Source organism: Poeciliopsis prolifica, unplaced genomic scaffold (genome assembly GCF_027474105.1).
Source record: "Poeciliopsis prolifica strain line A6 unplaced genomic scaffold, Auburn_PproV2 SCAFFOLD045, whole genome shotgun sequence".
NCBI classification, from domain to species: Eukaryota; Metazoa; Chordata; class Actinopteri; order Cyprinodontiformes; family Poeciliidae; genus Poeciliopsis; species Poeciliopsis prolifica.
This window is the reverse complement of record NW_026562420.1, coordinates 230,001-243,293: the sequence shown is the minus strand read 5'-3', so window position 1 is coordinate 243,293 and position 13,293 is coordinate 230,001. Positions and strand designations below refer to the sequence as shown.

General features: G+C 41.2%; 1 protein-coding gene across 1 annotated transcript in view; it reads right to left on the bottom strand.

The window, feature by feature from the left end:
* Positions 1 to 740: 740 nt before the first annotated feature.
* Positions 741 to 13,293, bottom strand: part of LOC129376904 (voltage-dependent T-type calcium channel subunit alpha-1I-like) — a 169,346-nt gene continuing 156,793 nt past the window's right edge. The window contains exons 34-38 of the mRNA XM_055056561.1: positions 9,793 to 9,933; positions 8,857 to 8,991; positions 6,856 to 7,006; positions 5,261 to 5,475; positions 741 to 4,257 (exon numbers count right to left, since the gene is read on the bottom strand). Of these exons, the coding sequence (XP_054912536.1) occupies positions 3,631 to 4,257; positions 5,261 to 5,475; positions 6,856 to 7,006; positions 8,857 to 8,991; positions 9,793 to 9,933 (1,269 nt within the window). The 3' untranslated portion in view covers positions 741 to 3,630. The remainder of the gene's footprint in view (positions 4,258 to 5,260; positions 5,476 to 6,855; positions 7,007 to 8,856; positions 8,992 to 9,792; positions 9,934 to 13,293) is intronic.

Below are 13,293 nucleotides of genomic sequence, written 5' to 3'. Positions count from 1 at the left end.
AAGCATTCCAGCAGAATTTACAATTAGATGTCGGCGCCCATTGCCGCTTCTGCTCTGCTGTCGTCTCTTTTAAAGCTACGTCTGTTACGCAGTTGATATCTGCTTGTTGATTCCTCGTCTTCCTAATGAGGTCTCAAAACAGCACATTTTAGTAAAATGTCAAGCGTTCAACTGAAGGCTGACAGATTTCTTCACGCAAGTAGAGAAAAAAACTATTCAATTTGTTTGCGCCGCAAAAATAAAATAACTAAAGCTAAAGGAGAATCTTAGACCTCTTGGTGTTTTTAGCTAAATCTGTTAGAAACCTTTTCTCTTTTAAAACTTAAGTTTTACGCTTTGAAATTCATATCAATTATCTGTTTTGATCCAGTCTGTATGAGTAATAATACCAAATTCAGCTCCATGGATTCGTCTCCTAAAATCAAGTATTTTCTTCAAGCTTTTTTGTCCCATCTGTTCCCGGCCCAGTTGCAGTGTGTACAAAATGTCGATCCTTTTGACTTTTTTGACTATTTAGTCAAAAAAAAAAGACTAAATAGTCTTTTTGTTGTTGTTTCCGATGTGATTCTAGTGCTAAACCAATATATGCATATGATGGTTCAGAGCGCAGACAGGACTCATGCGTCCTTACGTCCCACACCAGGATCCCACACAAATAAGTTTATCTCCAGAGATTTACTCACCGACTTACTAAAGCAACATTACGAAAGAACATCAAGAGTCAAACACACGGTTGAAAAGCTATTCCATTTTTTTTTATGACACAAGTTTGACATTTAAGAAAACTAAAAGAAAAAGAAAAGGGGAAGGAAGAAAGAAAACAAAACATGCATTTTGGTCAACTAAAACTGGGTCGAGATGGCGGCGAAAGGCAACAACACACAATTCAGAATACATTAATACACAATCTTCCTTTCGGTGACCTTTTTGAATGATGGTGACATTTTATTCCAGTACATAAATTCATAAATTACAATCTCCTCTCTTCATATTGCCTGTCTCTATGAGTCTCACACGTCGAGCTGTACATCATCACGTCGCAGCATATATTGCATATCTGAAGTAGAGGTGGGGTAGTCATTTAATTCGCCGACTTCCTCGCAGAAGGGAGGTAATGCGATTGGGTTAGCTTAACGAAGGGGATGAAGACAAAGCAGCGATCATAAACACCGAGGCTTCCTCTCTCTTGTCTGAAACAAGCACAAAGAAATCCTGCAGTGTCGACATCAACATCTTGGTATGAAGGCGTTTGATATTTGCGATGGTATGATTTTTTTTTGTGTGTGTGCATTTGTCCACCTGAGGTGTATCTGGTTGGATATTCATGGACTGTGACATGTATTAAACGATTTGTAATCACTTTTAGTTGACACAAGTGCTCAAATATAAACATACAACATCAATTTAACCAACATTGCTTGCTTTGCTGTTTTCTAAAGACGTGCTACACTCAAGCAGACCTGGGTCAAATAACTTTTGGGCTCACTTTTGAAAAACTGACTCGACCGCATAGATTGTAAAGGAAATCTATGCGGCCGACTGCGTAAAGAGGCTGCAGTCTTCGTCAAAAGAATCCAAACCTGTGCTTTTTAAAAAATAAATATTTATTAACACCGTCACCATGCTGTCACAGTATGGTACGAGACAGATAATGTGTGACAAAATGGGGCTCCTCCGCCTCGTCCCTGAGCTACTGTCACCGTTTGAAGAACGTGCCGCTCCCGGTCAAAAACAACCAATCAGAGTGAAGGGAAGGGACTTCGTGCCGTCAGTCATCTTCATTTACATGCTGTTGAATGTGGTAACAGCAGAGAAACAAGTTACTGTTCTATTAGGGAAACGGAAAACGCGGAAGTGACCACGCCTGCGATGGAAAGTGCATGAGCGGCGTGTGGACGAGGGTGAATGACAGCTCAATTTTTTTTTTTTTTATGAGACAGGCATGTCATCTGCCTCATACCATAATGTTACATGCTGCAAGTTTAAGTCTCGTGCCAGAGGTCTCTTTATGTTCTGTTTGGATTGGATCAGTAATATAGAACTTTAGGACGACCGTTTCAGAACTCATTTTTGTTAGATATGTGTCTTTGGAACTCAAAGAATCGACGGCATCTCCAAGCCAATGAGCTAGATATTAGCCCTGCTAAAAAATAAGACAAACAACAAAAATTTGGATCAGTTTGCCTCTATCGCAATTCGTTCTCTCAGCTGAAATCACAACTTCTTTTCTTTGCAGTAGACGATGAGTTAGCAAAAATGATCTGGACTCCCTTCTTACCGATGCGGGTATGAAAATTCCCTAAGGCTGCTATGACTTGATGGACAGTTGGGTACCAACAATGCGCCCAAAGCGACGTACAAAACAAACGAACTGCAAAAGTACGAAAGAGCAAAGGTCCAAACTGTTGAGCACCCTGCCAATTAAGACTCGCAAGAGAAACCATGGAGAAAATCCCCCAAAACAAAGAAAACAGTGATAATGAAGGCTGTGCTTCAGCTCAGTTGGTCAGACCGGATTAAACCAGATCCCTTTAAACCTATCCAAAGACTTGCCCCAACAGATGACAAGGACCTACTGTCTTGTTGCAGGGATGGTGAAAGTATCCATTGTTCTGATATAAAATGATGATCTCACTTCTATGGTTACGTACTGTTTTTAAATATATTTTGGAGGTTTAAAACATTTAGTATGGAAACAACTATTGCCAACATTTTCCAGGTCTAAAGTCGTGAGGTCTTTCAGGTCAATGGAGGTGCCTTGATAATATTTTCTCGCAAAACTGAATAATAACCGTAGTATTTAGCCCAGGTTTGCCCTCAGTACATTATAGCCCTTCATATGCACTTGAAAAGTAAAAATGGTTCCCTTTGTTAAAGTGAACATTGCTCCCACCTACTCCTCACTTTAAATCTCAGCAGCATTCATGGATTCTTTTCAACAAGAGTCTCTTCTTCAAGTCAGACTCCTTTGTATTTCTGTCCCACAAACGGAGGCCGGTCGGTGTGTCTTCAAAATTAATAAATGAACAAATAATAATAATAGCCTAAAAAATAAAAAATACACAGTCTGTCTTACTCTATGAAATTCACCAAAGATTGGAAAAAAGGGGATGCTACTGTTATCGGTGGATATTAAAAAATAAAAGACTAGCTGTACAAAGTTCAGTGTTTCCTCAAAAAGGAGCTCCACAGGTCGTCTGCAGTCACGCAAGACTGTTTTGTTTTTGCACAAAGGCTCTGGGCACACGGGGTCAATGGAGCCCCGTCTCCTGTAATTGAATGTCATCATAGTAATCACTGCAACTTCAGGCCTGTGCTCGCTGAATGCTTCTTTCATGAAAGCCCCAAGACTGACAAAGTTCAAAGCCAAGTCCTGGCTATGCCAAAACAAAACAAAAAAAAGACAAAAAAGTGAATCGACTGGTAATTACTGCTAAAACCTGTCAGAAAGTAACCATCTCCTGTGCAAAAAGGAAAGAATTAGGCATCTTTTAAAGAACTGACTGATCCCAACAGAGTACAACAGAGCACTGAACGAAGGACACGCGTTGAGGAGTCTCCTCCTGCTACGTTCAAACACCAAAAACGCAGAGGATTTCACTGTTCTGCGGCAGAAGATCAACGTGCGTTTCATCTTTTCTTCCTGCCGCTTGTGTTGACATGCCGAGCGCCGCTCTTCGTCGCGTTACTGTCCTCCAGCGGCGCTTTTCCCCTCCCCTCAATACAAGGAGCAGACGAGAATCCGGGGGGATCTGCGGCGCGCATGTGTCGCCCGTCTTTACCTCGGGCGGACAGGTTTGAGCGGTCTATCGATCCCGTGCTGTTGCATTTCTTCATCGCCGTGGGTGCCAGAGAGCCCGGGGCGAGCAGCGACGTGAGCGACAGACTGTTGAGCGTTTCTGAGACGTGTTCGCTGCCGAGGGCCTGGTGGCAGCCGTCCCTTCCCGTCCCTGTGCCCGCCTCTTCATCTGAAGGGTCCACGCAGTCCTGTTGGGGGCAGCCGGGGCCGCTGCTGCTGTGGCTCCTCTGTTTCCTCCGAGTGGCAGAACCCCGTCCGCTCAGCGGTGGCTGCCCCCAGTCCCCTGAGGGCTGTTCATTAGGGCGCAAGGCAACGGCGGGGACAGGGCGGAGGACGGGCACGGGGAGATCCAGATGTCGAGGTGGGCACACGCCAAAGCCGAGCCCTTCATCCGGCGCGGCCTGCAGGCTGCCATCTGAACTGCCCGTGGCCAAGGACGAGTCGCTGTGCGCTGGATGCTGCACAAAGAGAATGATTACTGAGGTTTTGAAAAGTTAATGCATGTCATTACAAACAGTGATATTTTTCTATTTTAATTGTGCAGCCACTGAAAACCCAAAAGTTATGGTAATCTCAATACTGCAAAAAAAAACACAAAATATTCTGTTTTATTAAACAGAATGTTGGTAGACGTGTCACAATTGTCCCAGAAATTATTGCTGTGAATGATAATATTGTCATTTTACGTCTGTTTTGAACAACTACAATAATAATGGGATATTAATTAAAGTACAGCTCACTATACATCTTTCTTTTATCTATCTCTCATGTATGTATTTTGAACCAAAGTGAGACTGACATGAGTGTCGCCAAAAGACTAATAAGGCTCATAAGGGACATGCGAAGAGACAGAGCACCAAGGAGGGAGAAATGCAGGAAACAGAAGAAAAAAGGCAACATGGGAGGAACTGGAGCCAGCGGGGGGAAATAGTGAGCAGCGCGTCAGCATCAGGCTCTGGGCTGGCTAGGCTAATTAGCTGAGCGCCCCAGAGCATTACTGTTGCAGCTGAGGATCACAGAGCCTCTCAGGCACGAGCTCAACAAACTGAGCAGGTACAGGGGGGTATCTGTTTCCATGGTTACAAAAGAGCAAGAACTAAAAAAAGCTCCTCTTTCTTTTTTATTCTGGGTTGTTTCATGCAGAAGCCAACAAAAGGCGGTGTGTTCGCTTCACTGTGGAGTAGGATTCTCATTAAATGTTCAGCTGCAGAAAACAAAACAAAACGCAGTCATTATCTGAAAGAAAGGCCAGGCTGCTTGAAAACTCTCACTTCGCTCAGTTAAGTGTTGATTTAAAGGCAAAAGCAACAGATTCCAGTTAGTGGAAGTCCAAAAAAACCTGAGATTTAATATCACTGGATTCAAGGACACTAAAACATCGAGACTCTCTAAACTGGACACATGGAAAACATGACTAGATGGGTTTTCCATGTTTGAAAGAGAAAAGCGTTGTGCTTTTACCCGGGAGCTGAAAGGCCTGCTGTTGGCTCCGGGAGACCGAAGAGAGGCCCAGGAGGCGGGGGACGCCAGCCGGGACGGGTCCATGTCCCTCGGCCTCATGCTGTCCCCGTGACCGACTGAGCGCGCTGCGGCGGCTGGGTGGAAAAAGTCTGCTGGGAGCTGAAACATGGGTGAAGCCACATCAGCAGCCCCACTGTGTGTGTTTTCATCGCCTTCTGCGGAAGGAAGGCGACACTTTTAGTAAAGATCGGCTTTTGTGAACACGTCAAAATGAATCGGATGATCTTTATTCTGGATGCAGCAAAGGGTCTAAAGTGCAAAGAGGTAAAAAAAAAAAAAACATAAGAGATGGACGTCGATGCGTTTCAAAATGGCAATGGGAGGTGATGTACACATGAGCTTCCTGAGCACTGCAGGACACAGGGGAACAAAAACATCCACAAACAGATGGCTAGAATTACTCCATGTGGCACGTCGAGTTGTAGCCTTGTACTATTAATGTGCGGCGGGTAAAGTTTCTGCATGCTGCTTCTTGTGCCGTCGCCACAGATGGGCCGTTTACGAAAGGCTTTAAAAAGGGCTATTTTCACACAACTTGAACACTTAGATGAATTTCCTGATCAGCGATTTAACGTGTGCATACATCATACCATACTGCCAATAAGTGTCATCAGACGGGTCATCATTTATGGAAAGTAAGCATTTAACCTCATGGTGAGACAAGGAGAAATCAGGAGGAATCAGATTCCTATGTGCCTCACTTCTAACAATCATATTTGTTCTCCTTTTTGGCATTTTTCTTAAAGCTGCACTATAGAACTTTCATAAAAAAAAAATATATATATATATATATATATATTGTTTTTTTTAACATATTTGTTCAAATTATCATTATTTTGTGACAGTATAGTCTATGAGACAGAAAATCTATCTGCTACCTTCTCCCAGTGCTCCCAGTACTGACCGCAGAACTACACCAGTCAGAAACGACCAATCAGAGCCAGGAGGAGGGCCGAAGCGCTGTCAATCACTTTCGTTCACCCGCCGTTCTCACCCTTCTACGCTGCAGCTAGTTCGCCACAACACAGCTAGCCACACAAGCTAAGGCGAGCTAGCATGGCCACCGTTAACGGCGGAGAAACATTTCTCCAGAAAAAGTTACATATTAGGAAATGTGGTGGGAAAATGATTACAAGTGAACATCTGCTGATCATATTATATTATATGCTTGTGAACTCTCACCAAAAGAATCTGTTTGAGCTACAGACACACACACACGCACACACACACCCACACACACACACGCAAAGTTGGAAGATCCTGCAGCTGCATGGGAACCTGGCTGTCTCCCATGTTTTGGAATGTTATCCTTGGTATAAAACTCATGTGTTGACTCTGCCTGGAGGAGCTTTTAATTCAGAACTTCTTCATCATTCACTGTCTTACAAGCTCTCTGTATTGTGCACAATGTGTAGATAAAACTGATTGAGTGAATACATCTAACAATGTTTGGAACTGAATTCTTTTCCACAACAAGAAAAAAGAAAATAAAAAAAAAAAAGCTTTTTTTTATATATATAAATCCCCTGCAGTACCTTTTTCATGTGCTGAGGTGTGCTGCTCCAGAGAAGGAGGATTAAGAGGTGGGTGGAGGAACTCTTCGCTTTCTGAACTAGAGGGGTAAGGTCTCCTGCAGCCTCCCTGCATGAGCAACTCCTCTGAGCTGTGGGAGTCACTGCTGTCCCTCTGGAAGAAAAACAGGAGAAATTCATAAAAAGCTGGGTCAGTCGAAAAGGAAAACTATGCACAGAGTTGGCGCTACGCCCAAAGTGCACCGGAATTTCACTGAAGCCTTTCATTTCCTTGCGCCGTAACAAAAATCAATTTGTTTCCACTTTCAAAACGCTTGCTCATCATGCGTTCATGCAAGTCTGATTTGAAATTTCTAGCGCCAACAGATATATAGCAACAACAACCGCCTTCAAAGCATCAAATTGCTTAGTTGTCGCCGTCGTCGTTGCTGTTGTTGTCGACTGCACGGCGGGATCAAATGAGCTGAGCAGAGATGAAACAGGCCAGGTGGGCTGGAAGCAAAGACTAAGTCTGAAGATGGAAATATGAAAGACACATTCGGCCTAACGCCCCACGCGCACACGCACACGCACTGCAGCTCAACCACATCAAAACACAGTGGGAGACATGTTTTAGTCACTCGCCAAAGCATAAATGGTAATTAAAGGTGATTAGCAAGTTAGCCTGTCAGGATGATTTGTAGCTCTTTAAAGCTCAAATGACAGTATCTTTTGAAATCTTACCAAAGTTTTCACACCTCTTGAATTTTTCCATTTTTCATCTGTTTATTTTCTTTGTGTCATTACGTCAGCAAATCTACAAATGTTTTCTTGGGAACTGGAGTAGAAGAACAATGCGAAATGGTGCATGACTGTAAAGTGGCAGGAAAGGATACATAGTTTCACTTGCTTCCAAAGAAAAAACTGAAGAATGTGGCATGAATTTGCATTCAATAACCTTTATACTGAAACCTGGAAATGAAGAGCGGCCCAGTCACTGTTAGGAGAAGTAAGTGGTCAACCTGTGTTTAATTACATGTGAGTAAAATGCAGATTTTTAGAGGTTTGTTAAAGGACGTCAGTAAACAAACAGATGAAAACCAAACTACACCAGACCAGCTGGGCATAAAACTACTATATTTAAAGTTGCAGTATGTAACTTTAATAAATAAATTTATTTTTACACATTTAGTGAAACTATCACTATGTCGTGACTTCTGCCCCAAAAACAACCAAAAAGAGCCAGAAGGCGGATCTTACTGCTGATAAGCTGCAGCTAGCATAGCATGTTGTGCTAGCTCAAGCTAGTTAGTATGAACACAGATGATGGCTGAGAATTACTGCAGCTTTAATGTAGCGTTAGAGTTTAAGCCAAACATTCTTATTCCATTTTCTATCTGAAAATGGAAATAATATGGCACATGCAAAGTCCACGCTTACATGTAACTGAGAATTTTTTAAAATTTGGAAAATTTGAATTCAGAGACACAATCCAGACAATCAGACTGAGTTTAAACTATTTCACAAAGTAAAATGGACATTAGTTTTAGTGCCTAAATGACAAAGCTTATAAAAGGATTTTCCTAAATATTTGTAAATATGTGCTTCTGCATAGTATTGACCCAGGAAGTTTAAACAAATGCAACTCACTTTTTAGAATTTTCTTTTGTCTGAAACATGAAAAATATAAATCATCTTCCTCCCCATTCACAATTACGTACCGCATTGTGTTGGTCTACCACATAAAAACCTCCTGAAATACTCTGAGCTTTGCTTCTTTAGCATGAAAAACTGGAAATATTCAAGAAGTATGAATGGTTTTTTAAATTATTATTCTATTCATTAAAGTTTGGCGTCAAAAAAAGTTCCTTAGATGCTATAAATTATTTTTAAGAAAAGCGCGAAATTCGATATAATATCTCAACCATGGAGAGAATTAGAGGTAACCAGAGTGAAACAACACGAGTGTGACAAGTGACTTGGAGAGGTCTTGTTAAGCATGAGTGAGCGAGTCGCAACACACACCTGACTGTCTCTGACAAGCAGCTGGTAGCTGCTGTGTTCATCCAGGCTGAGGTCATCGGGTAACGCTGGAGATGAGGATTTGTCTGACAGCTGTTCTGACATCAGTGATGCCTGCTCCACCTCTGCCAGTCGGATCTGCATGGCAAACACGCAACAGTCAGTCAGAAATCAGGAAACAAAATGTGACGTAGCGGTTAGGAACACCAACTGAGGGTGTAAAAGTTTAAGTCTTTTAATGAGTATTTATCTAACTAAAATAGGACAATATTTTGACTTATTTCTGAGTGTAAACAGATTTTTTAAATTTGTTTAAACATGCAAACATGACGGTATGAATTCATCAGTTCATGCTGGTGGTAGAGTAAGGTGTGCTGAAGGTATTCTCTTGTAAATGTCCCTTGACTATAACCAGACCTAAATGTCCTTGCATAACCACCTTGTGGTTATGCAAGGACAATCCAATATCTCTCTGGGATATGAAGGAACATGGATGAATCATGATGATAGAGCCGACAAAGATCCATGTTATTCGAATGAGAATGTTGATGGGGTGGTGTTAGCTCATCTATTCATGAAGCAAAAAACACACATTTTGCAGTGAGCAGACGGCAAAACGGGAAATAAAACGGCAAACATTAGTAGGTTACATTCATACGCAGCTTAGAAAATGTACATTTAACAGTAAATATGTTTCTTTTAGGGTAATTGACGACAAATATTCACGACCAACACAAAGATCTCAGAAGCTGAAAAAATGTCAATATCATCAATGTATTTTTTCAATGCTGTACTTTACAACGTCAAAAAAAGCAACACATTGACATCTAGTTCATAAGATAATAAATCTACTGTCCCCGTCTTCCTCAGGGTCAGAAAAATGAATTAGTTTGTATCAGACAGGGAGGGAATGTGTGTGCTTGCGTTTCCCACACTCACCTCTTGCGGGTGACTCTTGCAGTTCTTGCAGACGGGAGAAGAGCAGTAGTGGTGAAAAACGGACCCAGAGAGGTTGTCAATCATGTCCCCTTCCAATGAGTCCTTAATCAGCAAAGACACACTGTCCAGCCACTGGCTCTCCTGCAGCACACATCAACAAACACGCGGTTTACCTGACTGGGAACATGAACAAAAACACGGTACCTCGGTGCTACTGTGACCTCATAAGATGAAGAGTGAATGTAGCTTTTATTTTCAGAAGCAACAAAAGAAAAATCTAATTCCTATTCTCTAGATGTCAGTAAGTTTCTCCAATGCAATTTGCAGCTCAGACTTGAAGAAACTAAAGCGTCAGATGTCCTTTTCCGCCGTTCTCCTTTCTTTCCTTTATGGTTTCTCTTTCATTATTGCCTCCTCTGTAGAACATGCCGAGTGCATCGCGGGACGTGCTGTTTAATTAAGCGTAATACGTTGGAGCCGGTGTTATTTTCAGCTCCGACTGGCAGCTGCACGACGGTTATCACTGACTCTTGCACTTGTACCTCTTTCCAACGGGGCCGGAGTTGGAGACAAATGTCAACCCTGCAAGTTTAATTGCAATTTTTCTTTTTTCCATCTTGTCTCTGTCACCTAGTCAAAATCTATTCATCTCCCAAAAGTTTGCCTCCTGGTATCTTGTTATCTTTATGGACCAGTTTGGTTACAAAGCTCTTTTTAAACCACTGGACATTTTATTAACATTTTTTTTTGTCTTACTTGCTCTTTTCTCCCTCTTCATCTCTTGCTAAAGTTTTTATGCTTGTTCCTCCAGTGGTTACCCTTTCCTCTTGTTTTTTTCCTTTCCCATCCAGATACCATTAAAAAGACTTGCTAAAGGGTGGAAGGTGAAGAGGGCAACAGACAATGGCAAGTCCTTGGCAGCGCCCAAGTATTCACTGAGCGTACACATTGCTTCACATGCTGGCAAGGCGCACAGTGGGGGGGCGAGGCAGCTTGATTGATTGATTGTGCTGGGCAGGGAGTGTGGTAAACTGTGCCCATGACCCCGTTTGATTCACTACTATCTGGATTCTTCACACTCTGAAGCCCCTGTTGTGCAATACGCCCATCTTCCTCAATATACGCTTTATATTCCTTCAAAACATTCAGAAGGTGCCACAAAGAGTCGTGCCGTGTGGCTCAACTACTTATGAGGCTTTGCGCTTCTCCAGTGAAACTGTCACAATGAAGGTACTGCTTGGATGCATTTAGGGAAAACGACACGCAGGGACTGAGATTCAGATGTTAGGAGCTCGTCTCCGTCCGTTTCCGTCGATGTGTCCTTGGGCGAGACACTTGACCCGCCTTGACGGATAGTGTTGGTCAAAGGGTCCGGCGGCGCAGATTGAATGGCAGCCTCACTCCTGTCAATCTTCCCCAGAGCAGTTGCGGCTGCAATATAGCTTACCATAATTAGTGTGTGAATATGTTTATGAATGACTGATTGTATTCTCACAGTTCTTGCATATTTGTTTTTAAAAAAAGACCTTCAATATTTCTCGTTAGAAACGTTTCCATTTCTTGCTTGCTACGATAGTTTGAGGAGCTAAGCAGCTTCATAAATTTGACTGAGTTTCAGAAACAACATTTAATTCAATTATTTTAACTTATATTTCAGTAAAGATAATGGAAAGCCAAAGTTCTGATGAAAAAGTGTAAATTTAAGATTTAAAAATGTTCATGAAATGAAATTTTTTTTTCCGTCATGTTTTTTGTTCACTTTCTCTCCAACTGTCTGAGGCCCCAAGAAGGATGTTCCACATTATTAAGCAGGCTAACAGGTTTCAAGCAAGATGGGAAAGAGAAAGGATCTCTCTGCTGACGAAAATCATCAGCTAGAAACATTAGCTTTTTAACAAAAACTGAAACGTTATGGTTCTGAGAAAAGATTTGTGGCTGATTCAGACCAAAAATGGGTTTGTATAATGAAGAAGGTTTTTTTGGCATTGGCTGCTACGGACATGAAAGGGGAGAAACTCATGGTGTGGTCACCATCCTCCTCTGACCTCTGACCCTATTAAGAACCATTGGAGTTTCCTCAAGCAGAACATCTGAGGGTTGAATGCAGTTCATATCAAAACAGGAAAAGGTTTTCTGAAATCCTGCAAAGAAATTCAAGCAGAAACTTTCCACAAACTCACAAGTTCAATGGATGCAAGAATTGTGCAGTGATATCAACGGGATCCCATGTTAACATGTAACTCTGTCTGTTAAGATGTTTTGATTGAAGTAGCTTTTGAGTTTAGTACATGTGACCACTTGATGCTGCACATTCAAAGAATGACCGTTTGCAGTTTTTTATAATCCATAAAATGTTTTAGAAAATATGTTGTGCATAATAATTTGGAACAGTGCATTTTGCATTTTTTATTTTTGAAAAAAAAAATACTGTTGTCAGAGGGAGTTTCAGTAAAATTTGATTTATATTGTAATAGTTCATGACTTGAGAATTATACTGACCATCATTTGCATTGACCATTTAGGAAAATCTGAGAAAATATGACTTGCATAATAATTTGGAACAAGGTGTAAACTAAAGAGACAACTCCAAAACAAACAGTGACAGTAAACAAACTACCATCAGTAATAGCATCAATGCTGTTATTAAAAACATTTAGATCTATTGTACTTATTGTTCAATTTTTCAGAAAATTTGGGTTTTGGGTCTTTATTACTCATTTATAATCTAAATTATTAGGAATAAGTGCTTAAAATAACTTTAGTGTGTGTAATAAATCTACATAACAGCAGTTTCACTTTTTGAAAAGAATTTCTGAAACGGCCCATTAATCTGCTTACCATTTCTTTGGCCAATAAACTATTATATTTTGTGTACTAGCCCTTTATGAGTTTCACTTTCCCCTCCATTTCTGTTTCTCTTAGTACAGGACTGTGTAAGAAAGAGAGAGACTGGAAAACATTTTAATTACACAAATACAGGTGGCAAGGGAGTTCTTATTAACATATCAATGCATTGGTGTTGCTTGTTTTCACTTTTCAAGGTTTTACAAATCTTAATTCACACTGTGTCTATTTAGTGGTAATTGGTCACTGTTCTTTTGTTTGCTCTTTTTTGAATATTTCTTTGAAACAACCCCGTCGCAGATTCCTCATGCTAGGGTCATTAGCAAGTGAAGTTATTCAGATAATATGAATTATTTAACAGGCATATTAAAATAACATCATTCTGGCTTCTGTTTGTGTTTTGTTTGGAAATAAGTTATTGCGATGGTGGACTATGATGTTGTTTTAAGGCCAGATTTAGATAAAGAGCTGGACGCATCAGATCTCAAGTCTTTGTTCTGACAGCAAAGACAAGGTGGGAATTCTTATTTTGATCATGTAATTGATAGTTCGGTAGATTCAGTTCGTTTGGGGACCAATCGAACTTCCAACTTCTTCTTCCATTTTCAGCTGGTGAGGTCTGCTTTCAGACTGCATTGTCAAACACAGTGTAGTATA